General features: G+C 42.9%; 1 protein-coding gene across 2 annotated transcripts in view; it reads left to right on the forward strand.

Annotated features, from left to right (window-relative positions):
- Positions 1-24,243, forward strand: part of CENPT (centromere protein T) — an 834,768-nt gene that overhangs the window by 106,688 nt on the left and 703,837 nt on the right. For both annotated transcript variants that reach the window (XM_069217597.1, XM_069217596.1), the window contains exon 3: positions 17,004-17,117. In XM_069217597.1, coding sequence (XP_069073698.1) covers positions 17,014-17,117 — 104 coding nt within the window. In that variant the 5' untranslated portion in view covers positions 17,004-17,013. The remainder of the gene's footprint in view (positions 1-17,003; positions 17,118-24,243) is intronic.

The raw sequence follows: 24,243 nt of genomic DNA on the forward strand, positions 1-24,243 counted from the left end.
TGCCGGACTCAGTTCCACAACTTGGGTGCCATGGCCCCTGGTGCAGTCAAGGTAAAGGGCTCTTGGACTGCTGCTGGTGTAGTAAAATCCAGCAATCATCATGGTTAACTGGGTACCTCAGGGCTTTGGTCCCTGGTGCACTGCACCTGTGGCACCAATGGTAGCAACGCCCCAGACTAGTAGCCAAAACACTCCTGGAAAAATAAATATGTGATCCTGCAAACTTTACTTCATTCGAAAGATTTCAGTGCGAAAAAATGGACTCGGTTGGTTCCATAAATAATTTCTCATGTATTGGCTAAAATGTTGTAGGACATATAAGCAGGTCTGAAGGACATTTAAATACAAGTTCTGTCAGAGTACCAGGAGCAACATTTAGTCAAGGGAGTAACTAGTCTGTTCGCCTATAAAGAGATGATGGACGAGATACAAACAAAAAATAGACATCTCGATGCACATTCACCAAATAATTATGCCACAGAAGATGCAAAACACATCTGAAACTATATTACAGTGGAATGAACCACATACAAATCCTACATCGAAGTAAATAACACAAGTTTTATGTTTATTATTAGCAGACTATGACCATTGTATTTTTTGGACTCGTGTTTATGTAGTGTAACAGTTCCATTACCCTTTATTGCTTTCCTGGTACCCCGAGATCTCTCTGTCAGAGTGAGTTGTCTTCTGTCTCAATGAGCATCAGTGATTGATGGCCTTTTGATAAGTTCTCTGTCATGTTTAAGCCGAATTGCTGCAAGGTTTGTTCATTTAGCATCCCGTTATCAACAGAAAAAACGGGTTTAATTGACACATGGGTGGGGGGGAAAAAAACAGGCATTTGCAATGCAATGGGTGTCGTGATTGCTCGAGTTAGATATATTTGCGTTGTACATTCTTAACTGGACTTTTCTTGCTACGTAAATTGAAAATGAAAAGTAAAACACTTGACATAAGCCAGCTGATTCAAACTGCCATGGCCGCCATGCGCATGAGCGAGAAGGAGAGAATAGGAAAAAAAAGTTTGCTAGCAGTCAGACGTGTCGGCAGTCGTGCAATTATCCGTGTAACAGGGGCAATTTGCAAGGTGGTAACAAAACTGCACCAAGGAGGGACAAAGAAAGCATTTACCAATGATAACAAAAGGATTTTTGAAAGGCAAGCCCACGAATGAGTTAAAGTGATGGGCGTGCGATTCTGGGAAGGCCATCAACTGGGCAGGAGATGGCCTATTTGGCAATGACTGTTTTGTTGGCACTTGGTTGTGTGTAGTTAGTAGTAGAATTTTTGTGTGAGACAAAGTAAAACAAGCATTTATAAAGCCAATAGGTTTTACCTTTGCAAATTCTATTAACTTTCTTAATGTTTTCTTACATGTTGCACAGCAGTTGAGCTGCTGTGGAACATGTCTTAAAGTAAATAAACGCTATGATGCGGTCAAAGCTGGCCACATCATTGCCCTTTTAAAAAGTTTTTTTTTTTTTTACTTAAAGCCATGTTGCAGGTTACTGCTGTCTACCATGTAAAACAATCTTGGCAAAGACAATAGATTCTGCATAGGTGAATCCTATTGGCTTTGTGTAGGAGGATGGCCTGGTTTCTAGTGGGTACCTTGGGTACTTACACCTTATACCAGGTCCAGTTATCCCTTATTAGTGAAATGTAGTAGTGTTCTAGCAGCTTAGGCTGATAGAGGTAGCTATAGCAGAGCAGCTTAGGCTGAACTAGGAGACATGCAAAGTTCATGCAATACCACTTATAGTTTCACAGTACTTATACACAAGTAAAGACAATACTCAGTGTGACCAAAAATAAAGGTATGTATTTGGGTGACACAGTACCAAAAATATCTTAGAGACAATACTCCTTCTGGCGGTAAGTATTATACACAATATATACACTATACACCAAAATAAGGTAAGTAATTAGACATAGGATAGTGCAAACAGTAGGAAATGCTATAGAACGCAATGGGAGAAAATAGGTCTAGGGGCAACACAAACCATACACTAAAAGTGGAATGTGAATCACAAATTCCCCCCTAGACAAGTGTAGTGTGTGTAGAATCGCTGTGAGAGTAAGAATACAGTAAAGGTAAGTAAAGTACCCCACCCCAGAGCCCAGAAAAGCAGGAGTAAAGTACTGCAAGTTTCCTTAGGACACACTACACCTCGTGATTGGAATTATTGCAAGAACCAACAAAGTCTGAAATCAACAAACAGTGGATTCCTGGACCTGAAGACCTGCAAAGGAAGGGGACCAAGTCCAGAAGTCGAAAGAAGTTCCAGGAAGGACAGGAGCCCCTGCCAACCAAGAAGAGGGTGCAAAAGAAGAGCCCCCCAGTTGGACGAAGGCTGCAGGAATGCACCCTGGGAAGATACCAGTGGGTTCCTGCATGGTGCAAAGGATGTCCCATGTCGTGAAGTTGGATGCAGGCGAGTTTTGGCGCTGGATTCCTCCAATAAGCCTTGGTTCTGGCAAAGTCACGTTTTGCGTCAAGTATGCGCTATCTGGGCCCAGGAGGGACCTGGGGGCCTCAACTCTGTGTGAGGAGGAAGAGGGGCTCCCTGCACTTCAGAGTGCTCAGAGCACCAGATAACACCCAAGGGAGTCCCAGGACACGGGGTCAGAGGAGGTGCAAAATGCAGTTGGCGCAGCAATTCAAAGGAAGGTCCCATGCTGCCGGAGAACAACTCAGCGAGTTGAGCGTCGCAGGATAGAGTGCTGGGGACCTGGGCCAGGCTGTGCATGAAGGAATTTTGCAAATAGTGCACAGAGGCATCAGGAGATGAATAAGACCAGTGTACAGGGGTACTGTCACTCTCAGGGAAGGCTAGGTCTTGCCTCCTCCAAATTGCGTCAGCAGGACCTCAGGACAGTCGAGGTCGATGGGGTCCACCTTCTGTGTTCCACGGAGCATGCTCATCGCCAGGAGAGGAGTTCAGGAGAACCGGTCATCGTCTTAGAAGGTGCCTGGTGTGAGCAGGGGAGTGACTCCGTCACCCCATGGGAGATTTCTTCGGTCCTTCTGGTGCAGGGTGAAGACAGGGAGTCCTCAGAGCGTGCACACCGGGGAACCTGTTGCAGTTGCTGGCTGAAGCTGAAGTTACAGAAGAAAAGTATCGCTTGTGGATACTTTGTTGCTGTTACAGCGGTTCCTGGAGCAGGCTGCGGTTGATCCGAGGTCAGAGGATGAAGTAGTAGTTGCAGAGGATTCCTGCTGGGAACTTGCAAGTAGAATCTGAAGAGAACCCACAGGTGAGACTCTAAATAGCCCTGAGAGGGGGATTAGCTACCTTATCAGGTAAGGACCTATCAGGAGGGTTCTCTGACGTCACCTGTTAGCATTAGCCACTCAGAGTCCTCCAGAGTGCCCCCACACCTTGCAAAGCAAGATGGCTAAAGTCTGGGACACACTGGAGGAGCTCTGGGCACCACCCCTAGGGTGGTGATGGACAGGGGAGATGGTCACTCCCCTTTCCGTTGTTCAGTTTCACGCCAGAGCTGGGGACAAGGGGTTCTTGTACCGGTGTAGACTGGCTTATGCAAGGAGGTCACCATCTGTGCCCTTCAAAGCATTTCCAGAGGCTGTGGGAGGCTACCCCTCCCCAGCCTGTGACACCTATTTCCAAAGGGAGAGGGTGTAACACCCTGCTCCCAAAAGAAATGCTTTGTTCGGCCTTACTGGAACTGAGCTGCTCAGACCCCAGGAGGGCAGAACCCTGTCCGTTAGGTGGCAGCAGCTGTACAGGCAGTGCAAGCCTCAGAGAGCTGGTTTGGCAGTGCTGGAGGTCCATAGTGGAGCCTCCCCAGGATGTATGGATTTGGCTCCCCAATACTACATTTGGAATGGAGGGGACAATTCCATGATCTTAGACACCTTACATGGCCATGTTCGGAGTTACCATTGTGAAGCTACATATAGGTATTGACCTATATGTAGTGCACGTGTGTAATGGCGTCCCCGCACTCACAAAATCCCGGGAAATGGCCCTGAACTATGTGGGGGCACCTTTGCTAGTGCAAGGGTGCCCTCACACGCAGTAACTTTGCCTCAGCAAGTGAAGGTTAGACATATAGGTGACTTATAAGTTACTTAAGTGCAGTGAAAATGTCTGTGAAATAGTGTGTGCACTGTTTCACGCAGGCTGCAATGGCAGTCCTGTGAAAGGGGTTGTCTGAGCTCCTTATGGGTGTGAGAAAGTAGCCTCTTTCTAGCCTTGTTACCCCCACTTTTGGACTGTTTGTGAGTATATGTCAGGGTGTTTTCACTGTCTCGCTAGGATCCTGCTAGCCAGGGCCCAGTGCTCATAAGTTTGTGGCCTATATGTATGTGTTCCCTGTGTGATGCCTAACTGTCTCACTGAGGCTCTGCTAACCAGAACCTCAGTGGTTATGCTCTCTCTGCTTTACAAATTGTCACTAACAGGCTAGTGACCAATTTTACCAATTCACATTGGCATACTGGAACACCCTTATAATTCCCTAGTATATGGTACTGAGGTACCCAGGGTATTGGGGTTCCAGGAGATCCCTATGGGCTGCAGCATTTCTTTTGCCACCCATAGGGAGATCTGACAATTCTTACACAGGCCTGCCAGTGCAGCCTGAGTGAAATAACGTCCACGTTATTTCACAGCCATTTACCACTGCACTTAAGTAACTTATAAGTCACCTATATGTCTTACCTTCACCTGGTGAAGGTTGGGTGCAAAGTTACTTAGTGTGTGGGCACCCTGGCACTAGCCAAGGTGCCCCCACATCGTTCAGGGCAAATTCCCCGGACTTTGTGAGTGCGGGGACACCATTACACGCGTGCACTATACATAGGTCACTACCTATGTATAGCGTCACAATGGTAACTCCGAACATGGCTATGTAACATGTCTAAGATCATGGAATTGTCACCCCACTGCCATTCTGGCATTGCAGAGACAATTCCATGATCCCCCGGGTCTCTAGCACAGAACCCGGGTACTGCCAAACTGCCTTTTCAGGGTTTGCACTGCAGCTGCTACTGCTGCCAACCCATCAGACAGGTTTCTGCCCCCTTGGGGTCCAGGCAGCCCTGGCCCAGGAAGGCAGAACAAAGGATTTCCTCTGAAAGAGGGTGTGACACCCTCTCCCTTTGGAAATAGTTGTGAAGGCTGGGGAGGAGTAGCCTCCCCCAGCCTCTGGAAATGCTTTGATGGGCACAGATGCTGCCCATCTCTGCATAAGCCAGTGTACACTGTTTTAGGGATCCCCCAGCCCTGCTCTGGCGCGAAACTGGACAAAGGAAAGGGAAGTGAACACTCCCCTGACCTGCACCTCCCAGTGTGCCCCAGACCTCTGCCATCTTGGAAACAGAGGTGTTGCTGGCACACTGGACTGCTCTGAGTGGCCAGTGCCATCAGGTGACGTCAGAGACTCCTTCTGATAGGCTCTTACCTTTCTTACTAGCCTATCCTCCTTCCTAGGTAGCCAAACCTCCTTTTTCTGGCTATTTAGGGTCTCTGCTTTGGGGATTTCTTCAGATACCGAATGCAAGAGCTCATCAGAGTTCCTCTGCATCTCCCTCTTCACCTTCTGCCAAAGGATCGACCGCTGACTGCTCAGGACACCTGCAAAACCTCAACAAAGTAGCAAAGACAACTACTGCAACCTTGTAGCGCTTCATCCTGCCGGCTTTCTCGCCTGTTTCCTGGTGGTGCATGCTCTGGGGGTAGCCTGCCTCCTTCTTGCACCAGGAGCTCTGGAGAAATCTCCTGTGGGTCGACGGAATCTTCCCCCTGCAACTGCAGGCAACAAAAGACTGCATCACCGGTCCTCTGGGTCCCCTCTGAGCACGATGAGCGTGGCCCCTGGAACACAGCAACTCTGTCCAAGTGACTCCCACAGTCCAGTGACTCTTCAGTCCAAGTTTGGTGGAGGTAAGTCCTTGCCTCCCACGCTAGACTGCATTGCTGGGTACCGCGTGATTTGCAGCTGCTCCGGCTCCTGTGCACTCTTCCAGGATTTCCTTTGTGCTCAGCCAAGCCTGGGTCCCCTACACTCTAACCTGCAGTGCACAACCTTCTGAGTTGTCCTCCGGCGTCGTGGGACTCCCTTTTCTGACTTCGGGTGGACTCCGGTTCACTCCTCTTCCAAGTGCCTGTTCCGGTACTTCTGTGGGTGCTGCCTGCTTCTGTGAGGGCTCCCTGACTTGCTGGGCGCCCCCTCTGTCTCCTCATCCAAGTTTCGACATCCTGGTCCCTCCTGGTCCCTCCTGGGCCACAGCAGCATCCAAAAACCCTAACCGCGACCCTTGCAGCTAGCAAGGCTTGTTTGCGGTCTTTCTGCGTGGGAACAACTCTGCAAGTTTCTTCACGACGTGGGACATCCATCCTCCAAAGGGGAAGTTCCTAGTCCTCTTCGTTCTTGCAGAACACCAAGCTTCCTCCACCCGGTGGCAGCTTCCTTGCACCCTCAGCTGGCATTTCCTGGGCATCTGCCCTCTCTCGACATTGTTGCGACTCTTGGACTTAGTCCCCTTGTTTCACAGGTACTCAGGTCCGGAAATCCACTGTTGTTGCTTTGCTGGTTTTGGTCTTCCTTGCAGAATCCCCCTATCACGACTTCTGTACTCTCTGGGGGTTGTAGGTGCACTTTACACCTACCTTACAGGGTCTTTGGGTGGGCTATTTTTCTATCCCTCACTGTTTTCTTACAGCCCCAACAACCCTCTACAAGCTCACATAGGTTTGGGGTCCATATGTGGTTCACATTCCACTTTTGGAGTATATGGTTTGTGTTGCCCCTATACCTATGTGCTCCTATTGCAATCTACTGTAACTTTACATTGCTAGCATTACTTCCTTTTGCTATTACTGCATATTTTTGGTATTGTGTACATATATCTTATGTATATTTGTCATCCTCATACTGAGGGTACTCACTGAGATACTTTTGGTATATTGTCATAAAAATAAAGTACCTTTATTTTTAGTATATCTGTGTATTGTGTTTTCTTATGATATTGTGCATATGACACCAGTGGTATAGTAGGAGCTTTGCATGTCTCCTAGTTCAGCCTAAGCTGCTCAGCTACAGCTACCTTCTATCAGCCTAAGCTGCTAGAAACACCTCTTCTACACTAATAAGGGATAACTGGACCTGGTACAGAGTGTAAGTACCCCTTGGTACCCACTACAAGCCAGGCCAGCCTCCTACAATGGGTGACAAAATAAATGCTGCAGCCCATAAGGATCTCCTGGAACCCCAATGCCCTGGGTACTTAAGTACCATATACTAGGGACTTATAAGGGGGGGGTCCAGTGTGCCAATTGAAATTGGTAAGTGAAGTCACTAGCCTATAGTGACAAATTTAAAAGCAGAGAGAGCATAGGCACTGAGGTTTTGGTTAGCAGAGCCTCAGTGACGCAGTCAAGCACTACTTACAACACACACATTAGGCCACCAACTATGAGCACTGGGGTCCTGGGTAGCAGAATCCCAGTGACGCAGTAAAAACACACTGACACACACTCACAAACAGGCCAAAAGGGGGGGTAACTAGGCTAGAAAGAGGCTACTATCTCACACATTGCCCATGCTTTTTTTTTTTGTAGATTCTGAGGAATAGAATTTTGTGTGAACACAATCGAGCTTTCCTCTCTAAAGCAGTGCCAAATCTGCCTGGGGGAACATTAAGTACTGTTAACTGTGTTTTATCTTTTCATTTGTTGGGGGTGTAGTGGGTAGTTGAGATTTACCTCCACTGGTCATAGGGCTGTAGAATATCTGAAAATGTATTTGTAAGATTTGGAGGTGTCGGTCATAGTCGCACAGTTTCTAATGTTATGGTAAGTAGAGGGATTAGTTATACAATTGCTTATGGATATTCTTTATCTCATGATTCTCTACATGGAGGAGTACAAGGAAGATCTACAGTGGAGGCATCCTCTTGGGCTGAGGCACAGGGAGTTCCTCTGTGGGAGATCTGTAGAGCAGTCACGTGGGGTTCAGCTCAAAGGTTTGTTAAATGCTATCACATTGGGAATGTTCTGGAGGGTAAATCTTTTAAGGAAAATGTGAATGATGTTTTTCAACATAAATTAAATCCTTTGGTTGGTATACAGATTGATGATGAGTGAACATGATTGGGGTAGTTTTTTTCAGCTTTGTATTAGATTTGAGCTGGTCATTTATACCAGCGTACTCTTGGATAATCTCCAAAAGTGATGTCTGGAATAAGGACATGGGGTGTAGAGATAATAGTTACTTACCTATAAATCTCAATCTAGTCCCTGTTGTCATAGTCCTTACGACCTACCCTTACAGCTAGCCTACATTTGGCTTGGCATCGTCGGACTGTGATGTGGGAAGGAGGATGGATGGAGTTTCTCTTCCACTTCCTGATTTTCTCTCTTGCTTGAGTTTGGGTCCATCTCAAAAGCAATGACTGTAACATGGACAATAGCACTAAGGATAGAGTGACAAGGACATATGCACTAAGGATAATTAGATTTATCATTCAGTACCTAGGCATTCCAGCCAAGATGAGAGAATTAAATAAATCATAGGAAGTTTATTCTGAAAGCACTATCTATATTAACAGTATTGCTAGCAGGACACTACATGATACTGTCCTTTAAAAACTATAACGAGTAACAGAAAACATAACTAATCACATTACAATAACCGTAACAGATAAAACTTTTCAGTATAATGTCTGTAACTGTCTAGCAAGTGAGCACAAATGAAAACAAAACAAAAAAAATCAGGGCAACACATAGTTGTTGATAGGACATAGAAATACTTTAATGTGTTGTTCTGCGAATGGGCATAACATTAGCATAACCAACAGCATGATCACTCATCATTTCTAACACATTCCTAGACCCTTTTCCCACATTGAGCACTCTTTTCATTCCACCAATGCTGCACATTGACTCCAACAGTTTTACCACAAATGTTATCAATTATAACTGGTTTACCACATTTGGGATCCCCCTTTTTAACATAACTTGTTTTATTTACATGCATAACATTTTCCATCCAAAAAGGTGTTATTGACCGACTTCTTCTTATTAAAATCCAGTTTCTGTTTGACTTGTTCATCTACAATATTAAATCTTATCATTTGATATAAGTCCAGAGATTTCTCATTACCCACCCACTTCTTCATATAAGCCAAACACAGCTTAGAGACACGTTTGCTACCCCTTAGGAGATGAAATAGTGATAAGCCTGTTAGTGAATGGGGTGTGGTCCCAAAGAATAACAACATACTCCTGAGTACTTATGATACATCACACTTACTGAGAAGAGCCCACTGAAAACACTAGGTCTCCGCGTTTCGTGCACACTACCAGGCCATTGGTTTGACAGTGATAACGCAAACTTTTGAGAGCTTGACATGCCCCCTACCCCCAATCCCACTTATTCCCCTCCCCATAAAGGCTTTCGTTTCCTCACTCATAAGCTGAACTCAATTATCGAATACTAAATACTCTGAGAACCCTTCCCTAGAAAAATGGCTATTGAGAAAATCAATCACTCTTCCAATCCTAGATGGCGATGACAACTATACTTTTGTCCATTTTCTATGGAGGTAAACTATTTAAGGATCTCAGAAAGTCTTTCCTTAATTTTACCCACAAACCTGGGTAACTCAGTTGGCTATAGCAGGGGTGTGGGTACACACAATTTCTTCTCACACCAGTACACACAGCAACTCTCCTTTGCTTTGACATCTTTGTCCATACCAGGCCACCAAAAAACAAGCTGTACTCTGTGTGATCAGTGCACAACCCAAATTTCCCTTATGACTATTACAGACAGTAGGGTCACTTCATTCACTAGGAGTGACTAGTTTGCTCGCATTAGTAATCTGTCTTCTGCAGTAAGTTCACCTGCCACTTTGACACACATTTGGAAACTAATTTGAAGAATTCATCCCTAAGGCCACCCATCCCTTACTAAATTAATCTCTTACTTCTTTTGAAATGGTCCATATCCCTACAGGGAATGAACTATACAGTGGAACATAGACCTGTGAGTAACCACTCCAATGCAGATGGACTTCAGATATTTCCACATAGTCAATGAAGACTCAACTGGGCAAAGTTAGTAGTACTGCCCTTCGTTTGGCAGGGTGAGTGAAGGGGGGTATTTATGCAGTGCTTAATTTGTGAGTAAAAACGTTCCGGTGCCCAAAGCCCTCCTCTTAAACATGCAGCTGCTGCAATTAAATGTGCGAACACGGAATACTGAGACAGCGTAATCCTGAAGCTACCTCGGGCCTCTTCAATCCATTTAAAGCCACTCCCTGCCTCTTCAGCTCTGCTTTCTCCCTTTGTGACACTTTTTCGTTTTTTCCCTTTGTGACACTTTTTCGTTTTTCTCTTCCTCCGTCTTTCCCATGTGTGCCTTTTGCTCGCATTAATTGCTCGAAGCAGAAGAATATGCGCTGGCCCTCAACATTAAATGCAGGTGCTCAGCACTGGAAACAACATGCACAAATTAAGCACTGTGTTTATGTTGGAAAGTATTCTCTTCTTGGCATGGTTACTCACACTTTTTGCCTGCTGTCAGTGTTTTTGTACTGTGTTCACTGGGATCCTGCTAACCAGGACTCCAGTGACTGCTCTCTCCTTCTAGATTTGGTTGCTTAGGACTTTGCACACCCCACAATTTGCATTCTGGTGCCCTTATGTAAGTCCCTAGTATATGGTTCTTAGGCACCCATTGCATTGGGGCACCAGGGGTTCTCCGTGGGCTGCAGCATGTATTGTGCCTCCCATGGGAGCCCATGCAAAATACGTCTGCAGGCTGCCATTGCAGCCTGCGTGAAAAGGTGCATGCACCTTTTAACTACAGGTCACTGCACCAGGTTACTGTGTCACCCCTATAGTAGGCCCTCCTATCCCAGGGGGCAGGGTGCAGGGACCTGTGTGTGTGTGTTACTACCTGTATCCAGCTACATAATGGTAACCAGGAACATCAACAGGTTTGGTATCAAACATGTTGGAATCATACCCCAAATATTTTGTCAGTATTGGTTGTATGATTCCATGCACTCTGGGGGCTTCTTAGAAGACCCCCAAGCTTGCTCCGACGAGTCTTCTGGGGTTTCCGGGCAGCCCAAGCTGTTGCCACCTATGAGACAGGTTTCTGCCCTCTTGCTGCTTGAGCAGCTCAGGCAGAGGAAGACAGAACAAAGGGTTTCCTGTGGGAGAGGGAAGTAACACCCTCTCCCTTGGCAATAGGTATTACATGGCTTGGAAAGGGTAGCCTCCCCAAGCCACCGGGATGTTTTGAAGAGCACGTTGGTGCCCTCCTTGCAAAAACCGGTTTGCACTGGTCCAATGACCTTGCTGTGGCACGGAACTGGACAAAAGAAAGGGGAGTGACTACTCCCCTGTCCATCACCACCCAGGGGTGGTGCCCAGTGCACCTCCAGGTGGCCACTTGATTATACCATCTGGAATCCAAGGTGGGCAGAGGCCCTTGGTAGTATCTGAGTGGATAGGTCCGGCAGGTGACGTTACAACCATTCCCGATAGATGGTCACCCCGCTAGGTGACCATTCCCTCTTCCTGGGCTATTTAGGGTTTCCCTCTTGGGTGGCTCCTCTGATTTGACGTGCAAGATTCCAGCAGGACTCCTTGGTATCGTTTACTTCATCTTCTGGCCACCCGGACTGCAACTGGCCCCACCAGAAACCAACAGTCTGCAACTCCAGTGATGACTTTGCTGTGCAACATTGTTTCTCTGGCTCCTTCCAGCAACTACGGGGGGAATTAACTATCGACGATCCCTGGTGTGATAAGTAGCTCATCCAGGGAAATATACTTGAGTACAAACAAGGAAAAAATGAGCTACAATTAATATTCAACCTATCTAAACAAATACAAAACAAAAACTCATAAAGATAAATTCAGAGATAATATTTATTAAATGTGTATGTACAACAAAAAAACGGAATATCTTAGTGCTAATAAATATCCACATAGAAGACAAAGAAATTAGACAAATAGAAGCCTGACTCCTATATAAGCATACCATAAACAAAATAATACAATCAGAACAAATATACAAATATGGAACAACAACCACTCACAAAGAACAGGTGCAACAGAAGACAGGACAATACAAAAGTGATGACAAAACATAAAACATGTATAACTTTTACAATTCACAAAAATATTTGATTGCCATTCGATATAAGCATTTCTTCATTCGGCATAGACGTAAAACAACCCAAAATGAAGGAATCCTATTCTTGAAATAGCAATTCTCACTTAATCTTTATATAATGATAATCAAAACATAAATCCTCTGCACCAATAGAAGTAGGAACAATGCCTACGCGCGTTTCGGCGGAAGTCCTCTAATTCAGGAGGCCGCCTTCATCAGGGCAGTTCCTTAGGAATTTTATAATACACAGAACTGCAGGCTTCATCTATTTTATAATCCTTCACAGTAAATGAAAAACCTGCATCCAAGGCAAGGATCTACATCGAATTCAGAGAAAGAAAAACATACTTCTGCTCTATGGTTCCAGTACTATTTAATGGATATTCCGAAGCGTAGATAGAATTTTCACTTCACCAGAAATATCAGGTACTATGACTATGATTGTACCCAGGCTTCTTCTCCAAAGATTATACAGATCAAAAATCTTCCATCTTGTCAATAGACAAGAGTCTCCTCCTGCGTTGCTCAAAAAGATAATGTAAAAAAAAACTTCCAGCAACTACATTTCCCCGGCTGTGCATCCTTTGAGGGTGACGAGTCTCCAGCCTGCACAAGAAGTAAGAAGCAATCTCCCTTGGAGTGAAGGAGTCACTCGCCTGCATCCGCAGGCAACACGACGACCAGCTGCGTTGATCCTCTCTCCTCTGGAACTGCTGAGATCCTGCATCACAGATGGTGGTCTAGAATGGTCCCCTTGGTCCTCTCTACTAGCTGTCCAAATTGGCAGGTGGTGAGCCCTTGCCTCACCTTGTAGGCCAGTCTTCCTCTGCACCGCAACTCTTGTAGGTACCAAGGCTTGTTTGTTCCTCTTCGAAGGGATCTTCAGGCTCCGTGTAGCCCCGACCCCCAGCATTCAATCCTTCAAAGCACAGTCTCCTGCCTGCAGCTCCAGCGACGTGGGACTCCTCTTCAGGGGTGCTGAGTGGGCCTCACTGTGACTCCTGTGCCTGCTGCCCGTGGGTCGTCTGTGGGGGCTGCCTCCTCTTCTTATGACTTTCCCAGCTGCTGAGGATCACCATGGACTCCCCTCCTTGAGTTGAGTTCCCTGGACCTTGCTGGTCCTCTTCAGCCTTGCAAAACTTTATTCACCAACACTTGCATTTGCCAAGCCTTTTTGATGGTTTTCCAGCACCACTGACTGACTGCATCACGACCGCCGACGTGGGACATCACTTGCATCACTTCTGGAACACCTCTTCTGCTCGTGTGCTGCACTGCTGACTTTCTTCATCCACCGTTGACCTGGTCCTGCATCCACAGAAGAGTTGGTAGTGATTCCTGCCACAGCCGTACACTCCAACTCGAACTGGACTTCGTCCCCTTCCTTTGCAGGTCCAATTCTGTCAGGATCCTCCTTTGGCTTCTTCCAGACTTGTCTGGGTCTTGCACAGCCCTTTTCCAAAGTCCTCCTGTTGGTTTTGGGGAAGACCAGATACCTATCTCTCCTGTTCTACTGGGGGCACCCTGGAACCCACATCTTGAGTTTCATAGTTCCTCCAGCTCCCCTCTACTGATTCTACTTCCTTGGGTGGTGGGCTGCCTTTCACATTACACTTTCTTAGTATACGGTTTGGCCCTCACTGTTTGCCATTATTTTTACCAATGCTTATTGCTTTCTATGCTATTTCCTGGTTGATAATGTGTATATAATAGTGTGTTTACCTACCTCCAGTTGGGATATTGCATGTACAGTATTTTACTATTTGTGTTACTATGATAAAGTACCTTTATTTTTGTAACACTGTGTAGTTCTTTCATGTATGTAAGTGCTGTGTGACTATAGTGGTATTGCATAAGCTTTGGATGCCTCCTAGATAAGTCTTGGCTGCTCATCCACAGCTACCGCTAGAGATCCCTGGCTTCCTACACACTGCCTACACTTCACTACACAGGGATGCCTGGCATAAGGTGTTAACAACATAAGTGCTCACCACACACCATACCAGCTTCCTACAGTCTTCATCCGCGACTTGATTAGTATCCTATATGAGATACCTAACCCCCCCCCCCCAGTTATGTTATCTCTGCCTTGTAGAATTTCTAACACCTGTGTTCTAAGATGGAATCCTACTCCCTGCAGCTGGGTGCAAAAAACAAGACACCCTCCTGAAAAAACTACTACTCCCTTCATTCCCTTAAATATGTGTTCCATGACTCTTTGAAAAACCGATGAGTCAGAGCCCAATCCAAAAGGCATACAGCAACATTGAAACTTCCGAAGGGAGTGAAATGATGACTCTGGTTTCTGTTCTATCTGATGGACACGTGGAAGCAAAATCTAATTTGGTGAATCATTCAACACTTCCAAGCACAGCTAATAATTCACAAATTTTAGGTAATGTGTGCGAGTCTATCCATACCTCTTTAAGACTGTTTATATCCACTTTGTGCTTGCATTCCATGACTGATGGAGAAAATCAAAGCAAGGACTCAGTTGACTCAATTATCCCACACTTCTACAGCATATCTAGTTCTTTTTCAAGGTCAGCCCTTCTATTAAACAGTTTCGCTCTTGCTTTGTGTTGCACTGGCTTAAACATGAATTCTATGTTAAAAGCTGATTATTTTCCCCAGACCATATGAAAAAACTTTACTGTACTTCAAGACAAAATTCTGAACTCGACATTTTTCAGTAATCATAATGTATTCCTTAGCCTCGGGCTGCAAGACCATGTCTAATAAACCTTGATGAAACTATCCCAAAATTGTAACATCTTTGATGGCAACATAAACCTTGACTGGGATCTGTCTTCCTTTGTATTCTAAAATGTTTTTTTTTTAAAGAATCACTCCGTTCAATTCTCATAACTTTATGTGAAACTAGGACTCTGTCTGACATCATTTAATTATACGTGTTTGATTGGTAACAATATTTAAAAAAAGATGTATGTTGTAGAAGCAGTGTAAAATCGCAGGTCTATAATAATGAACTGGTGCTGATTTACACTTTCGGTTATTCACAAGAGTTGACAGAAATAGGCCTGGAAAACTGCAACAGATTATAAAATGAATCCAACCTGGGTTGTATGTAACTTGTGAAAACTGCTTGTTCACTTCATAGTCCTGTTGGAGGGTTGGTGGTTAAATGTGCACCTCACTATTCACTACCAGGGTTTCCACTTGCCTTAATTTGCTAGTATTTCAGTTGCTATATTTTTTGGCCAAGATTCTCTGTGAATGCATGAGACTGGACCAACAGACCCTCTATTTCAGGGTCGGACAGGTACATATTTTTGGCCAATTTATTTCCTGCTGTGCAGTTATTGAAAGTTCTCACTCCATTTGTGAAGGGTTATGCATAAATGTTTTTTCGATAGTGCTGCAGGAAAGAAGAGGGAAGCTAGTTTTCATCTTGGAGTAATAGCACTTGGATTTGTTTTTGTCGGGCATTTCTACTAGGTAATCCTCGTGTATCTGGAGTAACGAACCCAAGAGGGTCTCAAATTGTGCCATATCATGTACACCAATTTGTGTTGTGGTATTCCATGTAGAGTACCTTATTTGTAAGAGGTTGCAAGACACCTTGCCAATTAATGGCCCTATTTAGACATGGGAAGGGTTGCTGTTGCATGCTTTACTTCTGCTGTTTTTCATGCCCTATATTGATTTTCAAGAGTGATAAAAGTTTGGTCTTTGGCTTTATCTTGCATTTCATCAGTGAGGATATTTTGTCTTTCATGTTTGGTTTGTGTTTTTTTAGAGGTAGAATTGTCACCTTCTGTTTCCTTATTTCCAACGGCATGGAATGTTTAGATTATATCTGTATATTTGTAGAGTGTTTTATGCCACCATTATGCATAGATGACTAAAACAGGAGAGACTGAAAACAGGGAGTAGAAAGAATGCTGTGCTACATTTTGAAATGAGTTGTCATATATTGTGAGAGTGTGGCAGTTAACACAGTTGCTGAGTAAGTAGTTTACCTGATTGCCATAGTGCATCTTTAAGTAGGTAACCTGACCCTGGAGCCCCTCAATTAAGAGTTTATTTTGGTACATTTGAGTCCAGCCCACTTCTTAGCAAAAGTATTAACCATAGTATTAAAAATGTTTTGTGGGCAACTTAGAAGAGTTTGGGTACTTCTCTAGCCATGAACGTCTTCCCTAGATGATACTCCTGTGTAGTTAACTCTTCATTTATTGAGCCATTCTACAAGGGATAGACCTCATAGATAAGTTTGGACAATCTACACAGAGAACAACTTGTGATAATAGTGGGCTTCTGAAATGCAGATCCATGGTGGTAGTTTGTTGTTTTTCTTTAATTCATTGCTCAGCATCATTGTTTCTATTCCTTGGACAGTTAGATTTCGTGTCTTACATGTGCTCCTAACAATATATTTGTACAAAGGACCATGGCAAGTAAGTGTGCAAAATTGTCCCTTGTGATTGCTACCCAATAAATAAATGTACATGTGTTTTCACTCTTTCTCTTACTTCATATTTTCCAACAAGCAAGTAATGGTTTAATGAATGATCCTACCTGAGTAGATGGATTTGAATTTAGCCCGGATGAAGTGCCATGCTCCTTTTTCTGTGTTACTGCCTGAGTGGATAGGTCGTTGTTTGATTGAGAATCAAGAAGCCGAAATGTGAAAACTGTGTACTCCAAAAACATGAACAATTGGTCGAGATGTGGTTAATTTATGACCTAATGCAGAACAGTGTGATATGTTGTTGGTTACCGATAAACCTATCACTACTGCTGTTATGACAATTAAAAGCACTACTGTGTCACAAATATAAGTGTATCTAATGCCCAAGTGTAATGTCTTCCAGAGGTTAAAAAATGGCAGATTCTTCAACCGAAGAGTTAACATTTCACACATTGATTAAGAAGGTGATGGATACAGATGCAAATGTGTCTGTCGTCGGACCGAATACCAGAAGTCGGTAAGAAGTAATTTAAATGTTTACTTTATTGTTGCAATATTTTTTCACCAGTCACTTGACTTGAATAGGAATTTCTCTTGCCAAAATTGTGTAATTTTTGGACAGGGCTTCCTCTTCATTCAGTTTGTGAACGACTTGATATGTGCCACTACTATTAGCTTGCTGCAAACATTGGGCAATTTACATTGTACTTTGTAACACAAAAACACATTCCTAGTAATAAATGTAGGTATTGTCATTTTGAAATGTGCATTATATATCCAAATATATGCAATTGTTGTACAAACTTGGCTTTTTAATATTTTTTGGTTTACCTAGCACCACATGAGATCACTCAAAAAACGACTCCCTTCTCTTTCAGTGCACATTACAAATGAAATGAATGCCTTCCTCTGATTGAGTCATTCCTGACTATTTGAAGCGTGCTTTTGTTCTCCTACTCCCCTCAACCCCCCACATACCAACACATACACTTCTGAAAGTATCCAAAATGAGGACACCCAACATTACCGGGCCATCTGTAACTTCTCTCTCCATAGCACGACCCTGAAAAAGGTGGCTTTCACCCAATCTTAAGAGTTCATTCTTCAAGCTGCACATGAGCCACTTATGAGTGCAGTTAGCAATGAACCCAAATATCCAGCTCATTTGATGAGAGGATAGCTGTAACTGCAAAAAGTGATATGAGCAATCCTATGATGGATGTCACTGGACAATATAAATTCCAAATTTAAATTCTCTCTGCCACAGTGACAACCTGTGGCCCCCTCAGATGTTTCAAAGGAAGGATGAAGGAAGAGCTCACCTCCAAGAGATATTGGCCACAGGACTGTGGTCACCACAGAAAATAAATGTTTACATATAAACCTGCTCATAGCATAGTGTTAAGTGGGAACTATAATCCTCCCATGAAAGCGGAAGTGCTAGTCCAAATGGACAATACCACCTCTATGTTTTTTATAAACAAACAAGATGGGACATGTTCTTAAATTCTGTCGGCAGAAGTATAAGACATCTGGCACTAGGCAATTTCTAAAAGGATAAACTTTACAGCAGAACTTCTCCTAGGCATGAGAAACAATAAAGAAGATTACATCAGCAGAACGCTGTAGGATTCTTATGAGTGAGAGTTGAGGTACTGTGTCCTGAAAGAAATATTCCAGACAACAGAAGCCAAAAATAAATCTCTTTGTCTCAAAGAGCAACAAGAAATGTCACTCCTACACAGGAAAAACACAAACAATTGCTCAGCCAGGACCAAGAACTTCAATGTGAATAATATGTGGAAATGATGTAAAATGATTTGAAGTACTAAATTCTTTGTAATATTGTCTCAAGAGACATGTGCGATTACTTCTACATCCACAAAGCATAAGTCTTTTTATTCATATCTATATACAATTAATCTATCCTTCATTTTGAAGGATAGGCCAGATTGATCTGTCTTAATAACAAAGAAGAAAACAAAACACATACATAGGTGCTCCAAGTGACAATGCAGTGAAAAAGTATACAAAATTGTGCCAAGACCAACAAAAAAAAAACATATGAGACAATAACATATACAATTTTGGTAGACTGCAAGCCATCAATTTCCAGTACGGAACTTTATTGAAGCATTATTAATTAACTCCTAGTGTCCTAATTATTAAGTATTTTTGACCAACAGAGGTTGATGTTTCAACCCCACTTAAGATGACTTTGCCAGGGTCTTCATCAGGACCAACGTAAATGGTAAAATACCTATAAACCAAAATATGACACAAATCAATCTATACAGGGCAAATCAGCTCACCAAAAACTTGATCAGAAGTACCGGACCTATCCAGCCTGAATCTGGGTAACAAGGTTACAAAATTTGCATCTCTCGCAATCACTGTATGTCTGGAAAAAACAACATACCCACACCTTTATTAATGAGTGTTAAGAACTTCCACAAAAAAAAAAGAAAGAAACAGACGAAGGAGATCATGAAAAGATGATAGAAAGCGAGGAATAACAGTAGGTGTAGTGCACAATGACCACAGAAAACTTATCTATCCCTTAAAAAGCTTGCCTTGTGAAAAACAGAATGAGCAAAAATAAATGTCAAAGGAAATGCATGCTTGGATGGTGAATGATGGAGAACCAGCCAGGTGTGCATGCCTGTTGTGAAGGAAGAAAACCATGTACCACTGCACAAATCCATCAACAGCACAACCCTATAGACAAATAAATGCTGTGAACAGAGCCCTGGAACAAAACAACAGCATGCTGGGGGGGGGGGGGGGGGGGGAGGACCAGAAGCTAGCCTCACTGGTGTGCAGACATCGCACAGTAGAACTAGAATACGTGCCTTGACACAATTTGGTTACAAATACACCTGTAAAATCATGTATCAAGACCTGTGAAATACAGGTCAACCATTCTGTGGAAACCTACCAACCTGTGTCGACAGGATAAGAGGTCTACACTGCGTGCTATAATAAAATGAAAATCCGTCAATCAAACAGGAGTCAAAGATATGGTATGTAGTGAAAATTGTTGACTCCTCAAATAGCATTATCCGGCTCAACAAATTGTCAAATACATGCCTCCTGTTGCACACTCAATACTACCAATTTAATAAGTATGACTCTGAACAGTAACAAAATCCTCCATTGTCAAAGTGGCACACATGTTCATCTTTACGCTCACGTTAGGACGCCAAGGTTGGTGCAAGTAAAAACAGGAAAGATGAAGACGTCTGTGTGCAAGTAACGTGATGATGTCATCGGAACACTAGACTGCAGTGTGCGTCTTCCTGAAGGGGCCAATTGCATCTAAACTCTGCGTATACCAGACGTTCAATCATTTCCTCAATCAACTGAGATAAAGCAGACTTAACTGTAGTAGTAGCACATACAGTTCAACAGCGAGGCAACCAGGGCAAAAGACCAGAATCAGAAGAGGTTGCCTGTATCAATTCAAGGTGCTGAAAAGGCGGACACATAGTGTAAAAAATAAAAATAAATAACCAGGGCAACAGACCAATGGACCTTTAGTAGGAAAACTAAGGTCGGTCAGTATATACCATTACAGGATTCTCATATGTGGGGTTTGAGGGACTGTCTTGAAAGAAACATTGCAGACGTCAGGAACAGCCACTCCTACACAAGCAGGCACGCACAACCAACTCAAGAGTGGAATACTTTTTTAATAGGATTGTACAGGATGTGTGCCTATGCCTTTCTGCCAATTTCACTCCTGCCAAACAAAATTGCCAAAATGAAGAGATCCCAGATGATCCACCAAGCACCCCACTTGTCTATAGAAAAAGTAACAAATTATGGCACATGCTAAGTTGAAAGGTGACATATTATTTGAGGGTAGCAAGATAAAGCTATTCCCAGACCTGCCCGCAAAGTGTCTAGGATGAAGATGAGATTTTCACCCTATCACCAATGCCGTCCAAATGCACACTACCTTTTATCAGTGAGGCACCCTTTCCACCTTGAGATCTTACCGACGTAAGGTCCCTAGTGACTCAAAAGTGTGAGTCATTGACAGAAGAAAAACTAAATACAGATCCTGTATTGCCCATCTAGAGCAAAAGGGAGTTGGTGCAGTGTTAATGGTGGTAGTCCAGCTAGGCTTGTGGTTGAGGTACCCAGCTGCCCAGTGCTGGAGAAGAGTTTTATCTTGAGCATTGTATTGCTACATGATACAACTGAAAGGATTCAAGCTAGGGCCAGTTAAGGTTTTGTTAGTTCCTATGATGTAATTTTGAGTTTTGTATTATGTATTGCTGATTTTCATTAGACTAGCGGTAGCAGCGGTCTTTCTGAGCAAATAGATCCTCCGGATCTCGTGCTGAGATCTTAATAGCTAACAGCACTTCAACAACAAACCCACTGAAGTGTTGTCAGCCATGGGAGAGGATTTAGCGCAGCGGTCAGAGCAACCGTCTGGGGGGCTAGAGATCGGGGTTCGATCCTCCGCGACGGCGCTACATCCTGTGATTCTGGGCAAATCACTTAATCTCCCTGTGCCCATGGACAGCACCTTGAGACCCTCACGGGTGATAAGCTGCGCTATATAAATCTACATCTACATTTACATTTACATCTTGAGACTGACAACACTTACCTTATATTTTAAGAAACTAAAACTTGTGTCAGAACTTATTTTTAGGCCACAGGTTCAAGTTTCTTAGCATTAGTATAACTGAAAGTATAATTTGTTTTGTTTTTTGTTTTTAATGCATAGTTAAAACCATTACATTATACATGCTCACACCAATTATTCAATTTAAACATAAGAAATTATAAGTATTCCGGTTTGTGTATCCCGTTCCCACTCCTCATCTTGTATTTCAAATCTACATGTGTTATAAAATACCTTAAAAAAAAAAAAAAACTAGAAAAAAAATGTTGTTGCATATTAAAGTTGTAAAATTATACATAAAAAGTTGGTACTCAAACGGCAAAATTAGCTCCATAGATTCTAAAACATAGGAACTTTAGGAAGGCATGATCTTCATCTTATAGGCAAGCAACATATATTATGGTTATAATGATTGATGGATATTTGACCATTTTTTAGCTATCAAACGCATAAACTTTATAAATCTGGCATTCAGTGTATAGTCGAAAGGTTTTAAACAAGCTTTCACTGCTTCTTTGCAGGACCTTATTCCCCTCTGATTAAAAGTCGTTTTTTTGTAAAGTCTTCCGCTTGTTCAGCAGACCATTACAAATACAGATCAAATGTGTAATGTGTTCCACTCCATATATGCAGAGTCTACATTGTAAGTTTGCTGGCGTACGTGAGCGCCTCCAGGAATAAGTCCAAAACGGTGTTTGATGAAAAGCTCCTTATTAGCTTTTGACCACCCGGCCTCCACATACGGCTGGCATTTCAAATTTTTATACTCTTAGATAATCATCCAATTGTGCGACCTAGTTGCTAGCAGGCTTTTATCCATAAGTACTGATCTTTTCTTCGCTATTTTGTTTATGATCTTTTTAAATGTGAAATAGGAAAGATTTGAATCCCATAGTTCCCATACCTCTAAATCTTCTAGAGCCTTATCTAAATACTGTCGAGATTTGGCTATTGGATTCGAGATGATCTCCTTTCAGAGAGCCTGTCAGAGATGATTTTTCTTTATTAGTTGTAGATGTTTCCATGTTTTAATGTAGCTGCATTTCCTAGCTACATTTTGGATTAAATACCCAAACTCCAGCCTAATTTGAGCTTGTGAAGCGTATCCTGGTAGTTAGAATAGAGACCTAAATACTTTTCCAATTATTCCATTTAGGATAGCTGCATCTTATCCTCGCAGTGCTTCACTACCATTCTCTATAGATGAATTTAGTTTTGCCTCAATAACTTGTAATAGGGAGCGATAGCTAGGACCATTTAGCGACTTTTTCAAAGTGCCAAAGGCAAGCAGTAGAGCGTTTCTTTTCCTATGTAGATCCTGTATCTGAGGGAGAAAGGAACCCCATTTATCAAATAGTACACCCAGGTATCTGTAATGGTTTACTTGTTTTAATATCCCCCCTTGTGTGTACAATTTATCAGCTGTAAAGGTTTTTCTACTGACTTTCATTGCTTTTTTATTTATTAATTTCCATCCCAATTTTCTCAATTACATTTGCAATAAGCCAGCGTAAACCTACTTTAGTTTGGCTTAAGAGTACTACATCATCAGCGTATAGCAAATTTGAAATAGACATATCCACAACCTTTAGTGAATGCGTGCTTACCTTATTGAGCTTAAGGGGCAAATCTGATAAAAAGAGATTAAAAAGGTATGGGGCCAGTACACACCCCTGTTTCAGTCGTTGTTTGTGTCAGTTTTTCTTGAAAGGAAGGAACCGTCCACTATTTTAACTCGAATCCATGTATCTTTATATAGCTGCTGAATAGCCTTGAATAGTTTCTCAGGTATGCCCCAAGCAGCTGGCTTTTCCCATAGAAGACTTCGCTGTACCAAGCCAAGTCTACAAAACATAGATACAGAGGTTGATTTTTTTTTTGTTTTTTTTTTGTTTTGTTTGCTTTTGTCAATAACAGTGGAAAGAGTTAACATGTTTGCAGCTGTTCCCGGGCCCTTTGCAAAGCCGGTTTGATTAGGAAGAATAATATTGTTTTCGGTAGCCTAGGTGCGAAGATGCTCCAGTAGTAGACCGGCGTAGTGTTTTGCCTCTATGTCAGTTAGCGTAATCAGTCGATAATTTCCGGGATGAAATTTGCTACCTCCTGTAAATATCGGATGAATTATGGCACCCCTCCAAGAGTCTGGAATATTTCCCACTTCTAAACAATGGTTATATATTATAACCAATTTTTCGCCCCAAAAGGCCAGGTTTGTTTTAAATAGTGCATTTGGGATCCCATTTGGGCCCGGGGGTCCCTGCACCTTTACTGCTTTTTATTGAGTTAACCACCTCTGACGTTGAGAAGACTAAATATGCAGATTCCTTTTTGGCAGTTTGGGGAATTAGTGTTTGTTCTTTCTGAGCATTGTTTGTTTTTCCTCACATGTTCATTTTTCCCATCATGTCCACCAAAATGGTAAGCTAGGTATTCGGCCCATGACAACTCCGAGATATTTGAACTGGTTAAAGTCATTGGGGCCTTATTCAGTTTATTGACCATTCTCCAGAAATCCTGTGAGTTTGATTTTTTTTTTTTTGCCCAGGAATAGTGCCTTTGCCCAAAAGTCATGAGTGTTCTGCATTTTGTGGTTCATATTTTTTTTCGATATTAATTTTTGATGTTTTTTAAGACATACTTAATCTGACAGTCTGAGTTTTTCTTATATAACCTTAGAAGACCGTTCCATTGCCTTCTTAATTTGATCATGTGTGCTGAAATTTTGATCCCATTTTTATTTTTTCCTCGCGCCCGCTTCCGGTGAGTTTTTTTGTTGTGTATCTGTAAGAAGTCCAACTGTGAATTTATCCAGAAAAGTTGACCATATAATTAATGGATCAGAAAATACATCCTTATGGCATTGTTCAAGTATCCCAGATGAGAGGTTACCAATTGACTCCATTGATTTGTCATTCCATCAAAGTTTCTTATAGTTCGAGGTAGTAACATCACTTGGTGCAATAGTAGCAGGATTAAATATAGGAAAGCCCCAGCCAATCTC

The sequence above is a fragment of the Pleurodeles waltl genome, chromosome 12, assembly GCF_031143425.1.
Source record: "Pleurodeles waltl isolate 20211129_DDA chromosome 12, aPleWal1.hap1.20221129, whole genome shotgun sequence".
Lineage (NCBI taxonomy): Eukaryota > Metazoa > Chordata > Amphibia > Caudata > Salamandridae > Pleurodeles > Pleurodeles waltl.